The sequence below is a fragment of the Anser cygnoides genome, chromosome 7, assembly GCF_040182565.1.
Source record: "Anser cygnoides isolate HZ-2024a breed goose chromosome 7, Taihu_goose_T2T_genome, whole genome shotgun sequence".
In the NCBI taxonomy this organism is placed as follows: domain Eukaryota; kingdom Metazoa; phylum Chordata; class Aves; order Anseriformes; family Anatidae; genus Anser; species Anser cygnoides.
In genome coordinates, this window is record NC_089879.1 from 14,287,989 (window position 1) to 14,314,324 (window position 26,336).

General features: G+C 42.1%; 1 protein-coding gene across 21 annotated transcripts in view; it reads left to right on the plus strand.

The window, feature by feature from the left end:
* The window catches only part of BTRC (beta-transducin repeat containing E3 ubiquitin protein ligase), a 119,488-nt gene that overhangs the window by 78,909 nt on the left and 14,243 nt on the right, over positions 1 to 26,336 (plus strand). For all 21 annotated transcript variants that reach the window (XM_067001015.1, XM_067001019.1, XM_067001020.1 and 18 more), the window contains 7 exons: positions 10,586 to 10,817; positions 14,970 to 15,156; positions 19,457 to 19,553; positions 20,435 to 20,572; positions 21,015 to 21,133; positions 23,483 to 23,732; positions 24,394 to 24,512. In XM_067001015.1, the coding sequence (XP_066857116.1) occupies positions 10,586 to 10,817; positions 14,970 to 15,156; positions 19,457 to 19,553; positions 20,435 to 20,572; positions 21,015 to 21,133; positions 23,483 to 23,732; positions 24,394 to 24,512 (1,142 nt within the window). The remainder of the gene's footprint in view (positions 1 to 10,585; positions 10,818 to 14,969; positions 15,157 to 19,456; positions 19,554 to 20,434; positions 20,573 to 21,014; positions 21,134 to 23,482; positions 23,733 to 24,393; positions 24,513 to 26,336) is intronic.

Below are 26,336 nucleotides of genomic sequence, written 5' to 3' on the forward strand. Positions count from 1 at the left end.
TGAAGCAGAAACACCTAATTCACAGCTGTAGGCGACCTGTCAGCTGCATTTGGATGTTTGTCAGCTGCAAGGTAGGGTGAGGTAGCAAGACTTTTGTATGCTGTGAAACTTGAAATTTTCAACAAATTTTTCATTTAATTTCTTGCTACATTTCACATTCTGCCCACAGCTGACATGAAAATCCTTCAACTGCTCTTAAATTACATTTTAAAATAGAGAACAGTTAATTATAGCGATCTGAGTATTTATAATCAGAGAGAGAATTTCTTCTGACACTTGTTTCTCCTGAATTTCAGACAAACTAGTGGATGAATTCTGAATTATTCATGTGACAGCAAAAAGCAAAGCAAATAAAAAGTATGGACAACACTACCCAAGAGTGCTTTGGATGAGACCAAATAGTCACATCTTAGCATCTATGGCTCTTCTGTTTTGAGAGTGCTAGAGGGAGCTCTAACCCCTCGATCAAAGGAGCAGGCTGTGAGTGGTGTGTCTGTCTAGCTTGGTCTCTGGTAGGAGATCTTGAATTCTCTTTATATTTAATTTTATTTTGTATCAGAAAGTTACATATGCTTTTTTCAGGCGTGTTCCCAAATTACTTTTCCTAGATGAGAAGATGCACATAGTGTATTTTCAAGTATACTAATACTAGGCTAAATACAGGCTATTGTGAACTCCCTGAAAATAGAGGACAGAAATGAGAGGTATCACTGAGGTGTTTAACAGATAACATACCGTGGTAAAGCCTAATGTTGCCATATACTTGTTTTCACAAAGGAGAGCAATTCTCACAACAGAAAATCTGTTCATATTTGAAGGAAAATATACTTAAAACTGTTGTAAGGAAAAACTACTTCACTCAGCACGTAAGTGGGTTTTAGATGTTTAGCCAATTATTATAATAGAAATTAAAGGGTTGGTGATTATTAGATAAATTTACAATGGGATGCATCAAGGCATGAGGCTGAAAGAGATTTGTCACATGATATGCTCAACACTGATTCCACTCTTGATGTGACAGGAAAGTAACACTCTGAAGTGGGATGAAAAGATGAAAAAATACTGGAAGGCTCCCTCCCTCCTTTACTTCGAAGGTTTTTCTGAAAGATTATTGTCAGCTGAGCAGTGAGCCAAGGAGGAATCCCTGGTGCAGTAGGCTGTGACTCGGATTCTGGGCTGTGCAATTTGAGTATCAGCTGATAGGGACCCAGTCTGCTCAGCTGTGAAACTGAATGTGCCTTGCTGAGGAGCTATTACAGTCTGAGCTGTTTGCTTGGGGTTGCAGAGGATACTATTTCTCGTCTTTTTTCTGTCATGTACTTTCACTTATCAACAGTGTCTGGCCTAACCCAACCCTATGTGATGAGTGAAGATAGAGAATTCACTAGAGAATGTCCCTGGCTTCTATTTTTGGTGTCTGTTGCTCAGATTACGAATCTCTTACAGATACCAATGAAAGAATGGACCAGCCTAGTCTTAAAATAAAAGTCACGTAAAACTTTAAGTTGGGATGACCACCTGGGGGTCTCCAGTCCAACTGCCTCTTCAGAGGAAGATTGCCTTCAGAGCCAGCTCAATTTGCTCGGGACCTTGTCCCACTTGTATTTTAAAATCACTCTCTTAACATCCAGAGTTTGTGCCCATTGCCTCTTTTGCTGTCATTATGCACTTCTGCAAAGACTCTGTCTCACTTTCCTCTGTAACTTCCCCTTAGGCAGTGGAAGACTACTATGTACCCTTGGTCATCTCCAGGCCAAACACATCCAGCTCCCCTAGCAGTATTAGTCGTCCATGAATCACTCCAGTTTGCCAGTGAGGTAACATTTGACTGCACGGTTACCATAACAGCTAGTCTCAAGAAGACACTTCTTAGCGGGTGAGAGTTGTGTGATTACCGTGTAGGAGGCTACAAGACAAATCTGTCAGGATTTTGGCTATAATCCACTGGCCAGCGTTGACCCTGACACCGTGGAGAAGTATTTCATGGACTTCTCCTCTTACAGCTGCCTCTGTGGTGGCTGCTGACAGCAGGAGTGTTGGTATCAGTCAGTGTTAACTCACTAGATGTCCTCTTCTAGACCTAGCTGTGCTGGTGGAAAAGAGCACCACGCAGCCTTCATCTGGCTGCTGCAGGTTGCTGCCCTCCAGGATCTGTCAGCAGAACTGCAGATCTGCTTTCAGTTAAGATGAGGTGTTTTAGCTTAGACAGTTTAAATAGCAGGTCTTTGCTAACAAGCTTATTTTGACTGAAATAGGTTAGGCAGTGCTTGTGTAGCCAACTCTGCCGGCAGACCTAAGGAGTATGTTTGTAGTGGGAGCAAGCACGTACGTGACTCTTGTAGTTCTTCGGAAAGCTGCTGTGTTTTTGTTTGTTGCATATCTCTAGTATTCCCTGGAAATACCTAGTATTCTGCCAGTCTGGAAGCGGTACATGACATCCCACGTGTGTATTGATGATTTGCAGTTCTGAATCGCTCACTCGCTTTGCCTTGGCCAGGTCGTTTGGTGCTCTTGTGCCCTCTTTGTTGGTACAAAGTGCATCTCCGAAGAGGAGGCTTATGGAAAATAGTACTGCTTGGAGCTCTGCTCTCTTGGTAAACTATCTTGGTTGGCTTCTCTTTCTTGATAATACAAGCTTTACATAAACAGAACTGTAGTGTTTTGAAAATTTCAATAGTATTACTGATAATAATTGCAGATAATAGATCTCTCAGGTCATTCTCTCCCTCTACTGGGGGGTTGGTTCCCAGTGTTATATATTCACAGTTAAGCCGTGTTTTGAACTACTCAAGTCCTCCTGCCTGTTCTGGCCACTTTCTGAGTTAAGGGAGTACTTGGAGCAAAAAGAAAATCAACGGTAACACCCATAAAGAGAAACTTCGCTCAGGCATTAAGTAGATCATGCTTGGGTGTTTTTAAAACAGAAGCAACTGTTCCAGAAAACTTTGAAACTGCTGCTTAGAGCATAGCTTATGCCTTTCCCTGTCATAAACGAGCCCTGTGCTGCTACTGGCCATTACCCGATGACTTTAGTAGACTGGTTCTCCAAGTGATAATGTGAGTGTTCCTTCCCTCCATTAACAGTAATAACATGTAATGGTCCCAGCAGTTCAACACTGGTTCTGGTAACCATTCTGAGAAAGCAAGCAGTTCCTTGGGTGGCTTCCAGGGAAAGTGATTTCTTATTACTGTAGGATCTGCTTTGAAACTTGTGTATGATCAGTTTGCACCTAATAAAATGTGTGCTCTGAAATTAGCTCTTTAAGAGTGATGATGTCTGCTCCTCCCCGCCCCATATGTCTGGATATGCATTTGGTCAGGGATCTTAGTTTGGGAAAGTAACATATGCCAGTGCTGTGCTGATGCAAGCAGATTTCTCATCAGTGCTTGTTATTTTCAAAGGCAACTTGGAGATAGGGGAGGAGGAGGAGAGGGACTCCCAGTTCACATCCACTGCTGGCATCAGAGAAATTTTATTTTGGAGGTTTTTACCAGCACTTAAAATCTAGATGGGAGACCTATATCAAAGGAAAGTTTACAGTAAGAGCTAGGAGATTCCAGGCAATTAAACTTTATTAGTCTGTCTGAAACATTAAGTATTAGCTTAAAAGAATAGTTTTTTAATCTCCTCTCCCTGTTGCTGTTTACTGTGTAGCAGTGTAGGAGGGGAGCAGCTTCTCCAGCAAGGTATTATTGCTGCTCTTTATATAGCAGGTGTGTAAGCACCCATGGCTCAGTCCTGCCTCCCCAGTCCCCAGAGAGACTCAGAGCATTACTTCTCCAGTGTCTGCAGCTTTCTCTGGCCCTAAAACAAAGCAGCCATCTCCCTTTCTTCGTGTCTGAGGTAATAGCCTTAGCCAGGTGCCCTCCAGGCTAACACCATATCATAGGTACTTAGATGGTACCTCTGAAAACTATTGGCCCCCCAGGATTTCAGAAAGTGCAGAAGGTTGGACTGCTATGTCCAGCGTAATTCCAGTGATCTTTCATCTAGATGTGTCCTTTCTTACAAAGTTTTTTCTGCAGTGTGATTAGAAACCAGATGTGGGCAAACAGCTGAAAGCCACAGACAGGCAAAACTGCAAGTTCCTTGAGTAACCAGGGGGCTGTTAATTTCAGTAGGAGCATATATTTTGAATTTTCTCTTGAAAATAAATAGTAATGATGCTGTGGTTTCTTTCATGGTGCTTTCTTTTGACTCTCAGATGTGATTGATGATCATCTGCTTCTGGGTTATGTTCGTTTTTCAGAATGTTTCAGTGAGCTTTGCAGCGTGGAAACTAATTCAGTACTGAGCGAGTAAGTCCATATATGTGCTAAACCCATGGTTAACCTCACAGAGTCTGTTATGTGAGATGGAGGCAGGCAGAAATGGGTAGATTCTAAACCGAGCTTTTAAAATAAAAGTAAATGGAGTGAGTTGTTTAATGACCTAGCATTGTAGCTTTTCTGTCAAGTCAAACATCAGAAAAGCAGGTTTACTCTGCAAGGGAGAAAAATGAGAAGCCGGCTACCCTTCTCGTGTCACTCAGGTGCTGTGGCTCGTGAGATCCTGCTCTTTATGGTGAGACACCCGCTCGTCACCCCCCGAATCTCGAAGCAAGGGAGCTCTTGGGTGGGAAGTTGCCATTAAGGAGCTATAAATGACTTCCAGCCTCTTTGCTTAGCCTTGGCAGACTGGGAATCAATTCTGCAGCATTTGGTAATTACAAGCCTAAAAAGGAAGAAGCCAGCCATAGAAATTGAACCTGTGTCCTGTTAATTACGCTGTTACTGCCTCTAGGCCATGCAAACAGCCCCCTTTCAACAGGACTCTGAAATACTAGCTCTGCCCTGTAGTATGGAGGGCTGGCATATGGTCCAGCTCCGTTTCAGCCTTTTTATCATCTTGCTGCGTTGGAGTGGTATCGAGTGGTATTTCATCCCAGGCAGGAGCAAGGAGGTTCACAAGTAGCTTTGGAGAAGCGAGCCGTGCCGGCGTTCCCCGTCTGAGCGCAGCTTTACAGGCATCAAACCGAAACATCTCGCTGCCACCCTCGTACCTTTTAATCCCTCCGCTTTTCCCACACAGCTTCAAAATTCCTGAGCTTTGTTTGTGCTGCTGCTGAAACAACTAGTTTTGTGTTTGGATTCACTGTTGGTTTCTTAATGCGGTTAATCCTGAGGAATATTCAGGATATGTACACGAGCGTGGCTTTGCTTTCATTGTCAAGTTACCGTTTCCCCCCACTCCGGACACACACCTCCACTGTACCTTTCTTTGTCATCCAATTGCTCGTTTTTTTCCCCCCGTGTCTTTTATCTTGTGAGTAAAGTTTGAGCAGTACGCAGAAAGTTAACTGCCTGGAGTCTTTTAAATATAAGTAACACGCACCCAGTAATAAGCTGTCGGTTGTTTTTTTGCTGCCTGCAAAGAAACATAAACACAGCGCTCATTTCTGGCAGGTTTTTACTGTCAGAGTTTCTCCTATTATATTTATCTTACAATTTGCCAGGGGGTGAAGTTATTAAGTTTTAGCAGCAGCCATCGATCAAGTTCACAAGTTAACACGATAAAGGCTCTGTGCCGCTCCGATCCGGGAAAATGATGATCCTCACTCGGTAATTAACTAAATGAGAAAGTTAAATCTTACTTGAGAGCTGGGAGAGATGAAAGAGAGGTGTTTGTCAGTTTCTCAGTGGAAATTAGAAGCAGTTTTCTGCAATTCCCTAAGCTGCTGCTCTGTCATATTTTACATAAGCACTGGGAAAACGTCTTGTAATTAGTGCTGTCATGGAGGATTTTTTTTGCTGAAGGATGTTGGAATAATTCATTAGATTATCAAGAAAGGCTTGTGTCCTGAAATGATTAGCACAGTGAAATTTAAACCATTAACGATAACAAGTTTAGAGCTTGCTGCAGTGCAGAGGCACCCGGGGTATGTCTGTGCCTATTTCAATCATTTCTTATAATTAAACATTATGTCCTCTTTTTTCCTCCCCTTCACTAAGACCCATCCAAAATTCCTGTTAAGGTGGCTCTGTCTAGATCAGTGACTTAACCACAACTGGCAGTGCAAGCAGCTGGAGGTGAAATGCTGCAGCTGCAAATAAGCTGTAGAAGACATCTACCTGGGTCGGAGTCTGCAGCCCCAGTGAGTACGGGGAGGAAGGGAGGAAACCCAGTTTGACCTGTTGGGACTGGGTTGTCAGGGGGAACTCCCTTCATTTCATCTGGAAAGAAGCTCAGTGAGAAATTTGTGGTGGTGACCTAAGCTCTCGCTCTTTGTAGAGCTCCAGCATGAAGATGTCTGGAAGGTTCAGCACGTCCCAGCCTTGCTGGGATTAAGCCACACGTGATACTCTAGGAAACAGCTTCTATTTTTCTTAAAAGAGATCTCCTCTTAACATCAAGAAATGTATAATCTGAATTCATCCACACTGTGCAAAGTGCATTAATAAAATCCTCTGCGATAATTAGAAGATGTTGTGTTTTTTAATAAAAAAAATCAGAGTTTTGACCTTTAGTACAGGTGGTAAAACACTATTTAAGGCCTATGCCATGATCAGAGAACTGTGCTGGTGCTTTTTTTTTTTTTTCCCTGTGCTTCAGAAGGATTCTTAGCCCCCCTACTGAACAAAAACAAAAATAACCTTGGTTGTCATACGTGGGTTACAGCTGTGATATACCACAGCTATTTTGTTTTATATGCAAAGCAGCAGATTTATCCAGGCTTTATTTATCTGTGCTGAAATATGGCACCTTCCTATAGTCGCGAACGATTATTTAGATTAAAGTCCTTTCATATATTAGTCCTCTTCTACTTCACTGGGCATACAAATGTGCTTTGTGTTAAATGTAGCCATTTGGAGAAATGGTCTTGTAATTATGGGCTGCAATGGAGCATAGTACATAGATCCCTGAGCTAGTACCAACCTGAGGCAGGCAGTCCCCTGGGTTTCCCGGCACGGCCTACTAGCTCGGGCGCACCGTTGGAGGAGGACACCTCGGCTGTCCTTGCAGATGGGTTGGCACGTCCAGAGCCACCCTGGGCATCGCCGAGCCCTCACTTACCAGGGGTTTGTGAAAGGGAAGCACAAAAAGCTTTCTCTGTTCCAAGCTAGTAGTTTGCTGTGTTGCACCCAAGCGTTCTCCCAGGGTGCCAGACTACCAGTGCTTATTCTTCTTTGCCACTTTTGGAGGTGAAGCTTATAAAAAGCATAATATGCTTTATATTTGTATTCATGTTTGGATGAATATTGAACCTAGCAGCGTGCATGGCCTGTGGGGCGGTTCTCGCCTCGTCAGGCTAGGCCTGGCTGTGGTACCAGGAGGAGGAGGAGGCTGTAGGCCATCGCGTGCTCCAGGAAACACAAACTGCTGCCGTTCTGAGGTGGTTTGCAATGAACTGGAGGCAGTTGATCAGAAAGGTTGAGTCATCAGGGTTTATTAGGAAGCCAAATCGATTCTCTTGCTGCTTGTAACCGGTCCTCCCCCAGCGCTTTAATAATACAGATGCTTGATGTCATTGTTCTGTTGTTCCTTTTTTTTTTTTTTTTTTTTTTTTTAATAACAGGCCTTTTTCACTGAACCCCCCGTGGGTTTTCAGGAATCTTCAAACTGAAGTTTTGGAATTTTCTTCTCAACTGTAGCTACAGACGGTCTGGGGGAGGCATGGGTGCATGAATTGCAGTCGCATGATTTTGGAGCCTTGTGAGTTCATCTGTCTTATCTGCAGAACCGGTGTGTTTGTGGTCTGCCCTGTCTGCCTGGTCCTCTGCCTTTATAGACCACAGGACCTGCTGGGCATGCCACAGCTATCTGTGGGCTTGTCCCTGCTCCTTTCGATGGCAAACTGGGACGGGCAGGGGTGCAAACAGTGTCTCAAGCTGATATTGTCACATGTGGCCAAAGTAGAGCACACAGAGCTACAAACACATTGTACTGCTCTCCACTAATTTGGACGTACTCACTGTAACACATAGAGTGCTTTTCTTAGCAGATCCACTATATCAGCCTAGAGTTTGACTTCAGGTTACAAGTTGGTCAATAGGCTCTTTAATTTACTCATTATTCCTGCCCCAGAGGCCTGTATTCACTTGGGATGTACGCAAGATGACTTGCTCCCACCTAAGCCATCTGTTTTTACACACACATGAGCCATTAGTTGATTTTTTTACAGATGTTGCAGCTTCTATTTGATACCCCAGGCTGACATTTTAGAGGTATGTGGGGAGCTGGAGGTTGCTGTGAAAAGGGTGCTCAGGAGGCAAGCAAGGGCCAGAAGCTGGTGCCACCCCATGAAAGCACAAGTTGCCCCTTTTGTGGTCTGTGCACATCAGCTGTCTGCTCTGCTGCCAGCTCAGCATCATGTAAGACTTAATCTCTCACATTAAAAGGCAGAGGTATAGGCTTTTAAAAAATGTTTTGTTGAGACAGCCTATTGTAAGATTGACTTCATGGCAAAGAAAAAAAAAGAGGAGTTCAGTGACATCAAGCTTGTAGAAAGAACATCTCTCCTCCGTCTTAATCCAGCATTTTTATGGGGGTGTCTGTTTTGCAGGCAGCTTAACTGCAGCAGAAATGACCAGAATCCCCTAAGACCAATGTACAGGGCAGTCCATTGGTAATCGTTTTTTGCCAGGCTGTTGCTAGCTGTGGACTTCGCTAGGAAAACTCCAGTCTTTCACACCAAGGATGTCATTCCCACAGTCCCTTTAGAGATTTCTCTACATAAAAAGTTGCCCCAAAAGAAAGTATTTCTTTCCTGCTGCCCAATAGTGCACTGGTTTGTGACTCACTTGCAGTCAGTGCTGTCTGTGTGGTGACCAAATGAAGTAGTGTAGATCAGTCATAGGCCGTGTCTTACGTGGTCTTACTCAACACACACGCAAGTCTGCAGGGAGGAGTGGGGATAAAAGTAAGGTTGAAAACACTGAGCTGCACAATTAAGCATGGGTGATATGATCTCCACGTTTCAATTCATAATACCAAAATAGAAAAAAATGCTTGTTAAAAATGGCAGCTAATTTCTGTGCAAGAAAAAATCTGTCCAGATCTGATGGAAATGCTGAAATTTGGGTGGATTTGCACTATAAAATGGAATGTAAATGATCAATAGTTAGGTAGATTTTCAAATTACAATGTTTTTGGTGTTCTGAAGTCAGGATTGCTAGCAGGACAGGGGGTTATTGAAGTACAGGAATTCTTTTCTCCACAGCAACAATGAATTCCTGCTTTCTAAACCCAGCTTTGATAACTAGTTTCTGTGGTCTCAAAACATGTTTCAGCACTTGCTGGGAAAAGTTGTTTGTTCTTATTTTTTCTTTTTCTTTCCCTGTAAAATGAGTTAATCCATATTTTTCTTTTAGATATCATTTCAGACATTTAGGTATTCATTTTTTCCTCTGAAGTCAATGAAGTCTAGAGAGGTTGCTGCCTGGAATTGTCATCGTACAACAGAAATATGGCACCCCTAACTCAATGGTTTACGTATTTCGGTGTCTGTAATTTGTTTCTAATTATTTGATAATTAATAGAGAATTTCTAAATATATTTTGCAAATAAAAATGATGTAATATTATTGACCGGTATTGTAACACTATTTGATGTTAAGTATTGGAGTGAAAAAGAGAAAATCACATGGTTTTGGTGGGATATAGTAGGAAAATGAGAATTGTCACAGGGTGGGTGCTGTACAGGAAAGTCTTTGCAGCAACATTGGACTTGCTTTGGCTAAATGTGTACCCGTAGTATGTATTCCTAGACTGGAGAGATAAAGAAGTGAGTTTGTAGGGATAATGAATCCTAAAAAGAAACAAAAGTCTTGATTTATCATTTAATAAACTATCTGACCTGTATGGGAAAAAATAATTTCCCAATAAATGGTTAATATTTCTTGGACAAAGGATATTCCTGCAATGCAAAATGTGCACTTTCCTTCCAGTTAAATTGTTTAGAAAGCAGAAATTACATCTTGCTATCAAGTAGTAAATTGAAATGTCAGTGTTTTGTATTGTCCCTGAAACTCTTTGAGTTGAGCCTTTCTGACGAGATATTAACAATGCTCAGGAAGTTTAAGATCTTTCATTCTGCGAAGGAAGTATGTCACATGTATCAGGGTGTGTTTTAGCTGGCTTTACTCTCAAGGTATAATTTTGTACTTGAAAGAAGTATAATCCGTTTCTTTCTCATCCATTTCAGGCGTTTCCTATGAATTGTAGCAGCAGTCCATTCTTTAGAAGAAAATACAAGTGCATTTTTCTGTTAGTGCATTGACATAACTGGTAACTGCAGATTAGGAATCCAAATGCATCTTACTGTCTGCAAGGTGTAAATAAAATTGTTTTTATTAAATTGGCACTCATGGTTTCCCATCTAACCAGTCCTTCATGTGCAGCTCAGACATGAACCAGTACCTTGTCCTGCAGGGGTTACAGCTCACCGTGACAGCACTCCGACTGACAGCAGCAAATGAGATACACAGTCTTGGCCAACTTTATGTATCAGAGTGTTTTTTCCTTCTGTTATCTTTAAAAAAATAATCATAAAACCACCTGAGCTTCTTTTCTTATTAATTATTTGGGTTTTTCTTTCCTTTCACAGACGAAACTTGCCAATGGCACTTCCAGTATGATTGTGCCCAAGCAAAGAAAACTGTCTGCAAGCTATGAGAAGGAGAAGGAGCTCTGCGTCAAGTATTTTGAACAGTGGTCCGAGTCTGACCAGGTGGAGTTCGTGGAGCACCTCATCTCCCAGATGTGTCACTACCAGCACGGACATATAAACTCATACCTCAAACCCATGTTACAGAGGGACTTCATCACCGCACTGCCAGGTATTTCTGCAGGCAGAGGAAGCTTGTTCCTCCGTCTTGTCTTCCAGAAAACTGTTCCCCTTGGCTTCCTGTGACTTTGGCCAGCCCTGCTGAAGAGGTCTCTTCAAGGGTCAGCTTGCAAAATAGATGATAACTTTTGAATGAAAAGTTCCATACCAATGCAAAATATAGGAACATTTTGTTTTGTATTCCTACCATCTCTCAAGGCATGATCTAATAGATCTAATACCTACATGATTTGGCTAGGAATAGTTCTTATGTGTATCTTAAGGAGAGTCATCACAAGCCACAGGACAGGTAGTTGTGCTCATAATGCCCACAACGATACATTAATAACCAAAAAACTTAAATTAAAAATACATAGCTATGTGAAGAGAGGAGTTTCCAGTCATTTGATCATTCTTCAGAAGGGATTTCTCAGCCTGAAATCAAAATAAGATGGAAAAAAAGATGGAAAAAACATGTTTAACTCTGAATTGTACAAAGCATGAAGGCAGTGCAGGAGTTTTGCTATGATGTTAAGTATGCAGACTCTGGATTTTTAAGCTCATTGTGGCCAGTAATCAAATGGTTGTTGTAGCATTAAAAAAAATATCTTAGTTATGCTAAGTACCTTCTTTATGTTAGTTTTTAGTAGTCCAGTGGCAATAATCGCATGTACTTAGAGCAGCATTATAACTTGTGGAGCTGTTCTGTTTCAGGAAAACAGAGAGTACTTTGAAAGTGCATTGGTTTCCCGAGTTTTAAAGTGGAAGTATGCATACAGTTAGCTACACGATTTTCCAGGTCTTCCTCCACAAAATTCCACCAGAGCAAGCCAATACATCTAATTTTCACTTGTTTAATTTCGTGCTACAACCTTTTTTGTGAACTTTTTGGGCAAATACTAGAAATATTTTCACAGGCATCCAAAATTTCCCAGCCATACCGCATTTGTTGGTGGTCTTTTCACACTTACTCAGGAGGCAGCTCTAGCTTTGAATTTTGGTATATCCAAGTGCAGAATAGGTAAGAATTAGGCAGCTAATATCTGAATATATGAACAGTTGTGGGAACCATGTGCTCGAAGAAAGCACAAGTGTCAATTTGCATATTTTCAAAGTGCTAATGTCCTAGTGAATATAGTGAACATATATATTTCTCTCTAAGGGAGAAAATGAATGACAAAGAACTGTAGTGGCTCAGACTGCAGTCTGGGAGGTGCAGAATGTCCTTGGTATAGGCAGGTTTCCAGTAAGGGTGGTGGGAAAAGGGAAAGTTCAGAAACTGCTGAGGAAAGAATGGTGAACCTAAAATTTTGAATTAAGTCAATAAAAAAAACTGAACTCTTTAAGTATTTTGTAGCTTTCTGAAATGTGCAAGTGTTCAGTACTCTGGTTTCTTTTTTACACCTTCATTCTCTTTCCTGCTCTCCCCTCAAGTAAATAAAACAATAAAGATACTCCAGAATCACGAGGCATCTTATCTCTGTCCTCCTAGTGCTGTCCCACAGAATGACCAGAGGTAGTTTTAGATCATGAGCAGACTTCGCTACTATAGAGGAAAATTGGCTCAGAATGTTTTCTGAGTGCTTAGGACAGAATTAAGGTTGTTTGAAAAATACAGCTTAACTGCGTACTTAACAAACTTTGTTCCGTTTCTAAAAAAAACAAGGCCTTTGCTTAGCATTTCCAAGCTGTTTAACATTTTTTATGGGCAAAGTCATTTTATCAGGGTTTCATGTGTGAAATAACTGGAACATTCCTTTAACAGTTGGTTTGGAGGACTGAAGGGCTAATCGTGTTTCACATTAGTTTAGCAAAAGCTTTTGTGCAAGGAGATTTTTTTAAGAAAGCAGTGCTCCAGTAGATATGTGGCTCACATAATAACAAAATTATTTCTGTTTGCTGCCAGGCCAAGATAGCTCTGCCCTTCCACTTATCATAAATGTGGGAAGAGGAGGCCAAAACATCAGTATTTCTTTTTGGCAAAGAATCTGTCTGGGATCAAAAGCATGACTTACAGTGATGGAAACCTAAAGTAGTTACGACACCTCAATACAGCTAGGCTTAAAGTAAAGCTCCTGAATATCCAGAAGGGGCAGGTGGGTCAGAGACAGAATTGTGGGTGTGGAATACTGTCCCCACTTCATGCAGCGTAGCCTTGCTTCCTAAAGCCACTAATCTGTTCCCCATATAAAATAATTTCTTGCGGTTGTGCTGCTTACGTAAAAAGGCCAGTGTGGATGCTACATGGGCTGGCATTTTTAATGTCCTGGTGGGTGGCTGTCTGTTTCCCCACTGGAAGCAACACAGATTGGGAAAGCAAATATGCTGTTTCCACCCAGGAGAGAGCTCAGGACTGCAGGCATCAAGGGTGGGGAAGGAGGGGAGCACAATTGTTCACATCTGCCCTACCAAATTGTGGAATTCGTGCAATTTCCACCTCAGGTTCACCAAAATATCTCTCTCTTTCCACGAGTTGCTGTAGTGTCAATCTAAATTTACAAACACTTCTTTTTTAAGAGAGTGTTTCATGTAATGGCTGTATATATCTTTTCAGATTAAATACATAATAAAGGCTGCTGATGCTTTTATTTTGCAGGTTGACATCTAATTTTGCACCTATAAAGATAAGAAATGTCAGGCTTCTTTCTGCTCTCTCTGGCTGTGCGTGGAATCATTCCCGTGCATTTTTTACTCTGTGAATGGAAGCAGAAAAGGCTGGGCAGAAAGTCTCACCGCGTGTGTTTATAAACTCAGGATGTTTGAAAGGAGTGAGGAGACGTGCTGAGTTTTCTTGTTATCGTGTGCCAGGAGATAATTTTGAGATCTTTCAGTTAACGAAACCAAACAAAGGTTGGGCCTTTTGTTTCTTATGAAGTCTAATAAGAATCAGCTGATTGCCCCCAGTTTGGGCTGCTGACGTGTGGAGATGTGACTGTACAACTGCATTTGCTGCTTTTTCCTTGTCACTGACAAACAGGGCCTGGTCTTTGAGGCCGTTGTTTTAAAAGCAAGAAAGGACGTATTTAACGGTGTCCCGGATGTGAACTGGAAGGAAGACGCATGTAATACCCATCTGCCGTGCTTCCTTTTGGGTTGGTCTGGACATGGTGCCTGAGGGGTAGTGGGGTCTCAACCACAGCTTTGACAAAGCCTCCGAAATGTGACCCGTGAAGTGGGATGACGCCTTGACACTGTCTCACTCAGGAATTCAGCAGCCTCAAAGACAAGTTGTATTTACGCAACATCTCATTTAAAAGGCATCTTATTTTTCTGATGTCTTGCTGGTGATCACATCTGAACGTGTGAGGGCACGTTTTTGCTGGGCCCATCCCTCTGGTTACAAAGCAGAGCATCCCCTTGCTGCCCCCAGTGCAGCGATGTCTCCTAGTTGCAACCGAGGCTACAGAGCCATGCCCTGAAATTGTTGCTGGTCGCTGGCTTTTTACTTATCTGCTCTACATTTTACTCCAGCCGTGTTGAAACAAAGCCAGTCCTGGTATTCGCACTGGAAAATATTTGCAAATTATATAATTTTGGTGCATATTTTCCCTCCACCCACTGAAATGGATGAAGCTAGCAAACCTGCTTCACTTTCTCCTCAGCCAGCCTCTTCTTCCCTCTCCTCTTGTCTGTACATCTGCATATCTTTCCCTCCCCCATGTCTAAAGGTACCACTACCCTTCAGGGCACACATTGGGAATATATATTTTTTTCTTCATTACGTTTAAAAGCTACTGCTTTAGCAAAAACAGCTTTTGAGCCGTTGGAACATGAGAACAGCTGTAGCAGTGAGATGAGAAATGGTCCTAATATAGAGAGATTTTGGGGGCTGCGTCGCTGAGTTGGAAATGCCATCCATAGAATATCCCCCTAGTGCTAAAACCCATCGAAATAGATTGGAATGACTTCTTGGATTCTTTATTATTTTTAATGACTTGTTGTGTTATATCCAAAGGAAGTTGGAGAACGCTGTTCACTCCTGAACTTAGCCACAAATGCTCATCTGTGCATTTGGTCCAGCTCTGCATGCAGAAGAGTAGCTGGAAAGGGATGGGGAAGAGAGCGCATCTTTGTACTAGTAAGGGGAGTTGTTTTGAACTGCACAGCTCCCAAACAAATAATGCTTTTTTTAATTCTTTTTTTTTTTTTTTTTTTTTTTTCCTAGCTCGGGGATTGGATCATATTGCTGAGAACATCCTGTCCTACCTGGATGCCAAATCGCTGTGCGCCGCTGAGCTGGTGTGCAAGGAGTGGTACCGCGTGACGTCGGATGGCATGCTGTGGAAGAAGCTGATCGAGAGGATGGTCAGGACAGACTCGCTCTGGAGGGGGTTGTCGGAGAGGAGAGGATGGTGAGGGAACTGCATCTTCACCTCTTTTGCCCCCATTTAAGACAGTAGGTGCCATGTGTTTCAAACCATGTTTGAAGAGGCGTACGTAGCACCCTGAAACAACATGTTGGTCCCAAACCCCACAAACCTAAACCAAAATTCAGGGGTTGGGGAGTCGGGGCATCATTTGGCTGTGCAGGCAATGTGGGGGCTTGTTCCTCACTTTCCTCATCTGATGATGCTCTTATCCCACTGTGACGAGTGAGATACACAGACTGCGATTTTTACGCCCAGCTGTCATTCGGTTCAAATTAAGAAGCTGTGTACGCCCCGGGGAACACTAAACTAGTCAGCAGTTCAGAGCAGAAGAGCTTTTTTAGGGGTGGCAGTGGGGCAGCATGTGCTATGAATTAGTTCTTTCCTGATAGGTCTGTTTGTTTTCCTCAGCAGATTTTCACTATTAGATATCTGTTTAATTTTCAAACTGGAAGCTGAGGGTAGGTACCACGGAGAATAGGGGACTTTAGAAATGCAGATAGATTAGTTAATAATCAGCTGGAATAGCCTTACTACAATGTGGGTCTCACTCAAGTTTGAAGCTGCTCTGTTAACATTTCATTAGAACTTTCCCTCTCAGGGGTACGTCCTTTAATACATAATTTTCTTTTCCAAGGGTGTCCCTAGGATGTTGGCAGAAAGGAAGCTGGGTATGAATATTTCATAAACAAGATAAAAGTGACAGCTCAGGCATTTTGGTTGCCATTAAAAAGAAAAAGATACAGAGTTGCAAACAAAGACTCCCGTTTCATGCTTAGTTTTGTTCTACTGTTTGTCTCTGGGAGTAAAGGCAAGTAAATCAGGATTGTGAAATGTCTTTTAAAAATAAACACAATGTTCATCAGCTTCTACTAGTGTAACGTTTGTAAGGAGTGTAAAATAAACACAACCAAGACAGTGTTAACTTTTGCATCCCTTTTAGTGTCTTGTTCTCTTCAGGACTTCTATTTTTGCTCTGTGTTGTTGAGGTCAGAGTAAGTCAGAAGAGGACCTTGGGAGGCTATTTAGTCCCTCCTGTGTCCCAAAGGCAGAATGAGCTTTCTTTAAGTCATTCCAGAGATGTTCATCTAACATGTTCTTAAAAACCTCTGATGGAGATCCCCTGTGCCTTGCACGGGCAAGCAATGCCACTGTTTCAGTAACGTCACTGTTTTCCTAATATCTAGATTTTCCTAAAATCTAGGCACAGTCTTCCTAGCTACAGTTCAGCACATGATATTTAACCTACACAGACACAGAGGACAATTTCTCGTTTTTGTTTCTCATTTTACTCATTCTTTTATATGGTTGGGAGATTGTTGCTTCCTATATATAGGATGCACTAACCAACCCTCATCCTGTGTTTTCTCGTCCTCTTGTCATTCTTGGTTGCCTCTGTTGAGACTCCCTGCAGTCACTCTGCTCCTTTTTTGGAGGATGGAGCTGCACCCAAGCTGGGTGTCGTCCTTCTGCTCAGGCATCACCAGTGTCTAGTGGTGTGGGAAGCACTGCTTTCCTTGCCTTATGGAGGACACTGCATTTTATGCTTTCCAGTAGCACATGCGCTTTTTTAAACAGTGATAGAATACTGTTATATAACATTTAATTACCTCTTCTGTGGAAGTTCTGCTCAGCTATTATTCTTCATCTTGCATGCTTATGATATTACTAAGTGGTGAACCTGGCACTTGTCCTTATTGAGTTAGATTCCATCTACTGCTTAGTATTTCTCTGTTTTGTCAGGAACATTATGAGTTTCAGCTTGTCCTCCAAAGCGCCTGTAGCTTCTCCCAACTTTACTGTCATTGGCCATGTAGTAAACATACTCCCTGTTCCATTCCTTATCATTATTGAAAATGTTTAATAATGACAGATCTAGGACAGACTCTATGCAAGATCCCAGTTGCCTTCCTTTATTTTTTGAGTGCACCATTTGTAAACTCTGCATGCCAGCCATTTGTGTGTCCACCCTTGAGCACTTCCGCCAAGATCATACTTCTCTAGCTAACCTGAGAATGGCCTGTGAGAAGAAACTAAATCTAGTTGACATGATTTGTTCTGGACTGATCAATTTGGCTGTTGCCTGTCAGCTTGTCATCTTCTAGGAATTCATCTAATTGACAGTGTGCTGTAGTACCAGCAGTCTGTGATGTTGAGCTGGACTGTCCACCATTTCCTTGGGTCTGCCTTATCCCCCTTTTTAAAATATAAGAGCTACAATTGTCTTTTTCTTGTTCTCTGGAACTTTATTCATTCTCCACATCTTGGAGATAATAGCTGATAGTTCTCAAGTTGTTCCCTCCATATTGCAGAAATAATATTAATACCCATTACTAGCCACAGAGACTGACATTAAAAAAAAAAAAGGTTGCAAAATCCTTCTCCTTATCTCAAAGGACAGTCGCACCATGTTATTGGACCTCTTTCTCAGGTTTTTCTGACTCCTCTAGAGCAAGTTGTGCCACATCTTTCACACTGCCCTCTGATTAGCTCTAGAAGATACAGCTGAGGCATGGCAGGGTGGTAGAGGACCGGTATTACTTGCTTAGACCTCCTCACTTTGCATGTGGACTTGCTAATTTCAGCATTTGCAGCTTCTGGTTTACAATAGAAACACCCGGTTCTGCAGCACCTCGCTGACATCTCGTCAGGGAGCAGTAAGGGTTACACAGATTTAGAGAAAAATTAAACAGAAGCCCAAAATCTGGGTACTATTAAGCCCATCTGAATACTTGATTGAGTTGGCTGGTCATCAAAAGCTGCCAACAATAGTTCCTTTTGTCACAGAGCCTTAGCGCAGCAGTCACTGGGATGCCATGGAAATTCTAAACAGTGCCTTAGCTGACCTCGAAACAACTGGCTCTACATGCAGCAAGACATAGCTTATAGGTAACACCAAGACCTTGTAATAGTATAGTTGGAAACAGTTGACAGGTTTTCAGGCAAATAGGCTTATATACAAATTGTCCTAGACCTACGCCAAGCCTTCCAGGGTGTGCTGTAGGTTATTATGCACATCTCCAAAGCATTTTTGGTCTGCCAGGGCCAATAATTTTAATTTTCTTGCGTGCATTTCCTGACTGGGTCATGTAAGGATCCATCTTGTTGGTGGTTTGCCTGCATCCAAGTGTACCTTCCTCACATATATTTGTCCCCAAATGAGGGGCTGCTGATGGTTCCCTTGTCCAAAGTAGAAAGCAGCTTTCTCTCAAATTGAAGGTAGTTTATTTAAAGAATTGTCAAAAATTCTTTTCTTTAGCATTTGTTGTTTTGTTCTCAGTCCTATAGTGTACCTACCCACTTACAACCTAAGAGTTTCTGTTCACTGTTGTGATTTCCCTAGTACAGATTTTGCCCAAAGTCTAGCAGGACAGCTAAAGTACAGCCTCTCAAATGAGTTTCAAGGTATACCGTATGGAAAGGACAAGAAAGAAATGCACAAGGAAGTATTGAGCAATTAATTATGCCATAATGGAGCAAGAGAGGGAGAAGCGGAGAGCAGGCCCGGTATAAACTCGGTGCCTCTGATGCCAGGATTACACTCGGAGGCATTCGTGCCTCTCTCCATTTTGTGAGGCATGTTGCCAGGCAGAACAGCAGTTAGTACGCCCATGGTGGGGTTTACTAGCTTCCACACCGTGTTTGGTGGCTTCTTAACTTCAGGATGAGGAATTAAAGTTTTTTACACAGCAGGTAGTGATTGCCGTTTATGGATTTTTTTTGTAGCAAAAATCTAGCTTGGGATATGAGTATTCCAAATCAGTGTTGAAATGAGGAAGGCACCACAGATGAAGTGTTGCTTACCAAAATGCAGCAATAGCAGTAAAATGTCCATGTACCAAAACTGATGCTGTTCCTGCTACTGCAGATCAAAGCTGGCCTTGAGTGCATCGTGAATTTGAGGGTTCCTTGGCTTCTCTTCATTTTCTTTGTATCCTTTGTTTTAAGGGTGACCTCTGATGTGGCTGTGTGTATAGTGGGTATGAGCCATTCTCACCTCCTATTGAGTTGAAGGGATTCATGTCCAAAACAGATAGCACATTTTCCTTCCCTGAGTGAGTAGGAACTGCTTTTCCATGAATTTTTCAGTGTCTAAATGCAACACGAACATGTTGCAGGGCAAACAAACAAGGAACCGCCCTGTCTTGCTGAGTAAATGAAGTTCGAATATGAACGTTTGTGTGCTTTTCAACAGTGGTTACCCATGTGTAAAATGCCAGGAAGACCTTCCTCCAAAATGCTGAAACATGCTTTCTGTTCAATGGGAGTGTTCTTTGTCTTCCAGGGGACAATACCTATTTAAAAATAAACCCCCTGATGGCTCTGCTCCACCCAACTCCTTCTACAGAGCACTTTACCCCAAAATTATACAGGACATAGAGGTAAGGAATAGCTTCCAGGTGTGGTGTGGGTTTTTTTTTGTTTTGTTTTGTATTTTTTACAGCCTCCCTGATTTTCTCACAGTGCTCGAATTCTGAGAATATTTCATGCTGATGAAATAAGTATTTAATTAAATATGATGTGTCTATGTTTGTCCGGAGTTTGAAGATCTGGGCTACTTATAAATTCCCAGGCCTTCATCACTCCCTTAAACAGAGGGTGGTTTGTGTTGTTCACTGAGCTGTTTACAGGTGGAGTCTGTATGGCTTGCACATCAGATGTCAGAGCAACGCAGTACCATCCTGTCTTTCTCTGTTAACAATACTGTGCTCCATCCAGCTCAGATGAGATCTTATAAGGTGATACGGGGAAGTATCAGGAACTGAGCCAGGGAGAAAGTGCAATCCTAAGACCCAGGGAAACAGGAAGCAACCTGGCATTGTTGCCTTGTATTTAGTGGTGGGTAAATGCCAAATGCCATGTTCTGACAGTTTCCTAGTGGCAAAAGAGGTGCTCAGGTACTGTTGTAGCAGGTTTGCACAAGCCCTTAGCTAGAGCTCAGCTGAGACTTTGTCTGCAATTTTTTAGTTGTTAAATTACGGAGTTAAAAGTTGGAGACAGAAAATTACTTTAGGTCACTTCTCCCTCATCATTCCATACAGCACAGATGAGTTTAGCCATGATATGTATTCCAGGCCTCTTTGCCTGTTTAATTGGTTTTATCACGTGTTGCTTCTTCTGGAAAACTGTTAAGTCATTATATGGGCCTGATTGCAGGAATAAATGTAAATAAAAATATCTGATGTCTTCTCCAACAAAAATAAAGAAGAGAGAGCCCTGTGTTCTATATTTACTTCTCTTTTGTCTCCTGTCTCTCCTCAAGACAATAGAGTCAAACTGGCGGTGTGGAAGGCACAGTTTACAGAGAATCCACTGCCGAAGTGAGACAAGCAAAGGGGTTTATTGTTTACAGTATGATGATCAGAAGATAGTAAGTGGCCTACGAGACAATACTATCAAGGTGAGAACTCTCCAGAATGGCATGCCAATGGCATTTAACCAATCTGTTTTTAGTAACTTAGCCTTCTCCTTCACCCACCTCATACCTGAGCAGCTTGCATGCCTCTTACATTAGCCTAGAGACCCTCTTTTCTTCTTGAATTGAATTTGCTGGCAGAGTTTTTGACCATTAGTAATTACAGACGATGTAACTACTGTGTCCTGTACCTTGACAAGAAGGTAAGACCAGTGTTCATAGTAAACCCAGTAATATCAAAGATGTTAATGTGCTGTACCAAACAGCCCGTACATGACTACAAAAATCAGCCCATGCCACTAAAGGTGTTCTCTCTGCAATATGGATGTCTGTATTGTAGAAGAAACAGACCAGTCAGAGCAGGAAGTGCTTGCAGTATGATGAAAAGCTTACTTAGCTGTCTGTTTTCTAATGTTTGCTCTCCTAGATCTGGGATAAGAATACATTGGAATGCAAGCGAATTCTCACCGGACACACGGGTTCTGTCCTGTGCCTCCAGTACGATGAGCGGGTGATCATCACTGGATCTTCGGACTCAACGGTCAGGTGTGTGCTTGTGATTTGGAGCTTTCCAGTTGCCTCAAAGAGCTCAGCCTTGCAAACTGCTGAAATTATCTTTTCTTAAACGTGCTGTTCAATTAGTTCCATGAAGTAGTTCAGCACATTTGTTTAGGAGTGTACTGTCCTTGTTTATCAGATGTCCATGCAAGTGGCTGTCAAGGAGAAATGAGAACCTAAGCAAAGGTCAGTCAATGTTAAGATGATTTAGGAAGACCATTTGACATTTCACCAAGGTTTTGCATGTTCGGGCACTTCCTGAGAATGTTCTTAAATTCTCCATGAGAATAACTTTTTAAAAGTTGGTTGAAGTTCTCAAAGCAAGTTTGAAAGTTCAGTCATTCGTTGTCCCTTAATTTTAACAAATGAAGTGTGACTAGATCTCCTGTGAGTTTTAATTAAATTTCAGCATGATGATTTTTCCCACTCAGTCTTTCTAACCTTGTTTTCCCTCCAGTCTCCATTAAAAGGCAGAACACCTCAAGTCAGCACATGTGGTGCACATTTTCACTATGCAGATGTACAGTCCACTAGACATATTACAGGTTCCCAGAGAGTTTAAAACCTGCAGTGTAAATACAGGCACATTTGAATTAGTGAGTTGCAATATGAACTTGGACATGAAGAAGATGTCTGTCTTCTCCATGCTGTTACATATTCCTCTTTTTGTCAGAGTACCCACGATGCCCATGCAGTGAAGTTACAGATGACAAAAAGTTGTGCCAGTGGCCCTTTCTGAAGCTACTGCCATGTGTTCCTATGGCTGCAGGCTGCTCATGGTTATCACCAGGCTTGCATGTAAACTACTGCTGTTAAGCTAGTGACCATTAATTTTAGTTCCTTACATGTGATGTCTTGTGGTGCTGCTGGATTTTGGGATCCTACCATTAGCAGGAATTCAGACTTTCAGTGTGGGAGCTGCACTGTGCTAAACACAGGTTGCAAAAGGAGATACTTATTTCTGTAACAAGCACTATCACTTTACATCTCAGGCCAGGCAGGCCAAATTGCAGACTGGCTACTTGCCCAGAAGTACTTCGTTTCCCACTGTATCTATAAATGTTTGTGCAGACCCCAGAGGCACATAGGATGCATCACTTTTATCCTTGGGTCTCCTCAGGAAGAGGGGCTTCGTCCAATAGGCAGTACAGATGGACTCTTAATGCTTCCGAGATCTCAGGGATGCACTTGTCCAGAGAAGTCAGTAGGTCTCCAGCTCCTGTTCAGTTTGGCAACCCTGTCTGCAAACTGCTTGTATGCTAATGGCTCAGGTCTTTAGTTTGTGATCTTTTTAACTTTGCATTTTGTAATTGGAAGTGTACTTTTCTTTCTCATTTATAATGCAGAAGTTGATGCGCTTCAGCTTCCATGCAATAGAAAATAAGACATTAGAAGTCTTTCTCACATCTTGCTTTTTCTCAGTGTATTGGCAGAGGAAAGTTTCATCTTCTGCAGTGTCTGATAAGCCTGTTGATGCAGCCATTTTCTGCTCTCACATAGTATATCTGGGATACAGGGGTGCTAGTGCCAAAAGAAATCTCATTATAGAGGGCAAAAGAAGTTTGCAAACAGAACAGCCCAAAAGGAACAATTTTTAAGGCTTAAAATCTCCATTTCAAGTCCTAGAAGTTCTGTAGGAAGCATTTGTCTGACTTTTATCTTAAATTATCTTTCAGATGAAGCAGTTGGTTCCAATAATGTTAAATCAACATAAATGCTCTGTCTTAATTTGAGTGTTCAGCACATTCCTAGAATGTAGTTGTGCACCAGATACATTGCAGAGTAAATGCAATCCGTTGTGCAACTTGTGGCAATTACTTATATTTGTTTGAAAAGCATAATCTTATCTTCTGCTTCTGCATAAATTATCCTTTGAGTTGATAGTCCTGTGAGAGAAGTAAAAAATTAAACCTGTCTCTGAACTTCCTTCTTCACAGGTTGTGTTTAAGTACTCAGTGACTGGAAATGGAGTGTGGTAGGCTGACGTTACCAGGAAACATCAGTCCCTAGGGTTGTCAATCTCATACTTCTCCTCAGCACTAAATTCTCTTAATTAAAGAATGCTTTTTTTTTTCTGGCTGGGTTGTTTTTATGGTGTTAACTGCATTGCAGGGTTTTTGGCTGCTGGACTGTCTCAACATATGCAAAATCAACAGGTTTATATAATATATCTTTTAATGAAATATTTAATAGATTTAGCTGTAACTTGTGCTGTTTGCTTCTCTAATATTGCTAGTGAGTTAATTACCTCTCCCCATCCCTTTCTCTCTCTCTGCAGAAAATCTACTGTACAGTTTTTTAACTCTCTCCTCTCTGGTTTGAAATTTGAAACTGCAGGGTGTGGGACGTGAATGCGGGCGAGATGCTGAATACACTGATTCACCACTGTGAAGCAGTATTGCACCTCCGCTTCAATAACGGCATGATGGTGACATGTTCCAAAGACCGATCCATTGCTGTGTGGGACATGGCCTCACCAACGGACATCACCCTGAGGAGAGTGCTAGTAGGGCACCGAGCTGCTGTCAACGTAGTGGACTTCGATGACAAATACATCGTATCAGCATCAGGTGACAGAACTATCAAGGTGAGGTATTTCAGAGGCTTTTTATTTGGGTATTTGACAATTAAGACCAGTGACCAGACAGGAAAGATGGTCTTTAGCTGTTATTTCACAAATCTTCCTTTAGAAGCAGTATTCTTCCTGCTGCTCACTTCCACTAGTCCCTCCTCCGTTGAGCTTGCAGAACTTGTTTACAGAGCTGTATGGCAAATCAGATCCAAGTGCGGATGTAGTTGAAAAAGGACTATTTTCCCTGTGTGCTTTTTCAACTTGACTGGTTCCATAATCTGTTTCAGCACTGGTCACACAAAGAGTTGTCAGAGAGGGCAGCATGGGGGCCAAAGCGAAGGTGAGTGCATAGGAGTCGCTTTAGTCTTACTGCTGTGATCCCAATCTGCAGCATTAAAACTGTGTTCCTGTCTAGACTAAATCATAGCCTGAGAGTGCTGAAGTCTGATTTTGGAAGCTAATTCTAATACAGTATGGCAAAAACCTGTGTACAGTGACCCAAGCTGCTAACAGTTGCAGGCTATAGTCACAAGTCATTGGAGGGGTAATTTTCCCAGTCTTAATGGTCATGTCTCCAATTAAGAACATCCTCAACGCACCTGTATGTCATACAGATACCAGCTTTTGTTAGTCTCTCAATAATTTTGCCTGTGTGGTTCCCCCCTTCCTGTCACAGGTATGGAACACTAGTACCTGCGAATTTGTGCGCACCTTAAACGGCCACAAACGAGGCATTGCATGTCTGCAGTACAGAGACAGGCTGGTAGTGAGCGGCTCTTCAGATAATACTATCAGGTGAGAGACACGGTCCCCACTGCAGATTCCTTTGCAAGCACGTTCTCTGATTCCCTGGGATGTGCGGAGGTTAGGCAACCGAAGTGCTCTGTACCCTTGTCTTCCTTGAAATATGCTTCCTTTGGTATAGAACATTGGGAACTACTGAAAAGAGATATTAGAAGTCTGGTTTACTGTGTTGTCTTTCATCCTCTATATCTCCAGAGTCCCATACTAATCAACAAGTTGCATTGCTCTGACAATTCTGGTGTATGAAAGAGCTGGCAAGTACCACTTTCTGTGATGTCCTCTTGTGATATTTTAATTGGGCTATGTGTCTAGTTAAAGGGGTCAGATTTGCTGTAAGAGGCATTTAATCCTCTGCAGAAATCCTCCTGGGCTCTGGCCAAACTCTTCTTGTGGTACTTGGCACTGGGTTAAGTTTGGAACAGCTGGTTTAGAGCATGAAGTTCAGTTTGCTGCCTTTTGCACTTCTCCAGCTGCCTTTGTTGCAATCCGAGATTTAACTCCTTCTGGTATCGTGAGCCAGGATTTCTCCCTACATCCTGCAGCTGCTGGCAGAGGGATGTCCCACTAATCTCTGGGTGTACTGAGCAAGCTTGAATAGTAGTGTAAGTCATGTAGGCTTATGGCTCTGTCATGCAAGCAGAAGGAAGGGAAGCCTCCCTTTTGTCTTCACCATGGCTTTGAAGAACTGTGTGCCTTCTGATAAAATTTTAAAGCTGGACAAAGCTAAGCAGAAAGCTTTCACTTTCCGTGTCAGAAATTATTTCTCCTCAGTGAGTATGATTCATGCTGATGTTTGCCTGTGGAGTTTGCTTGCAGTACGCCGCCTCTCCCTGCTTTGCATTCTGGAAAATGGTGGTTCTTTGGTTGTTACTACCAGGTTGTTGTACCATATTTTAATACGTGGCTGTTTGAGAGCATGACTCTCTGGGACTGCTCATAGAGCTGGGACTCCTGTCTGTTAATCAGGGGAATCAGTATTAATAGGCTTTGTGTAAGAACAGCACCATGTATGTAGTAGGAACTCCTGCACTTCAAACAGAAAAAATAACACTCTGCAACCGTACTGTGAAACTTGGTCTCAGAATTAGAGTAAGAAATAGTTAAATGCTGCACCAGTTAGGGAAAGATCTAAAATATGACTTGTAATACTAACAAAAATAAATGTCAATGTCATGATAACACTACAGAGGAGTATGATTACTTTTATGCTTACATTGGACAAAATCCCTAGCTGACAGATAAATTGTGCTAGAATTCCAGGAATGTTGGCAGTGAATCCTGATGGAAGTCCAGTCTGGCAACTGTGTGGGCAAGGTGCAAGGCTTACCTGTTCACATAGTTTTCTCTCAGCCATTAGCAGAAGGCACATGTCAGTGGAAGGGTGATTAAGAAAAGGCAGGTTACTAAGGCCTCTCTGTGGGTGGCTTGGTGTTTTGTATGTTTGATTTTAATCCATTGTAAAATAACAGATGTTGTGTGTTGGCCTTTAGTAGGGGTTGCCTCCTGAAAGGGAATTTGAAGTTTTCCAAAAACACATTCGATTGCAAAAACACTTTCTACTGCAACAACGCAACTTTGTTTCTCACAATTCTCAAGACAAAAAGTAGTTTTCTTACAGTTCGGTCATTAGACTATTTAAAGAAGTAAACATTTGAGGAGGTTATCAAATCTGGGAGGTGCCCTTGGTACCAATTCTAGATGTATGTGAAGGCCCGTTCCCCACATGGCTAAGGGCTGTGATCATCTTTTCTAATCACAGTCAAATTCAGGTAAATAAATCAAACCGGGACCTGATAATACAGGCCTGAATTAGTG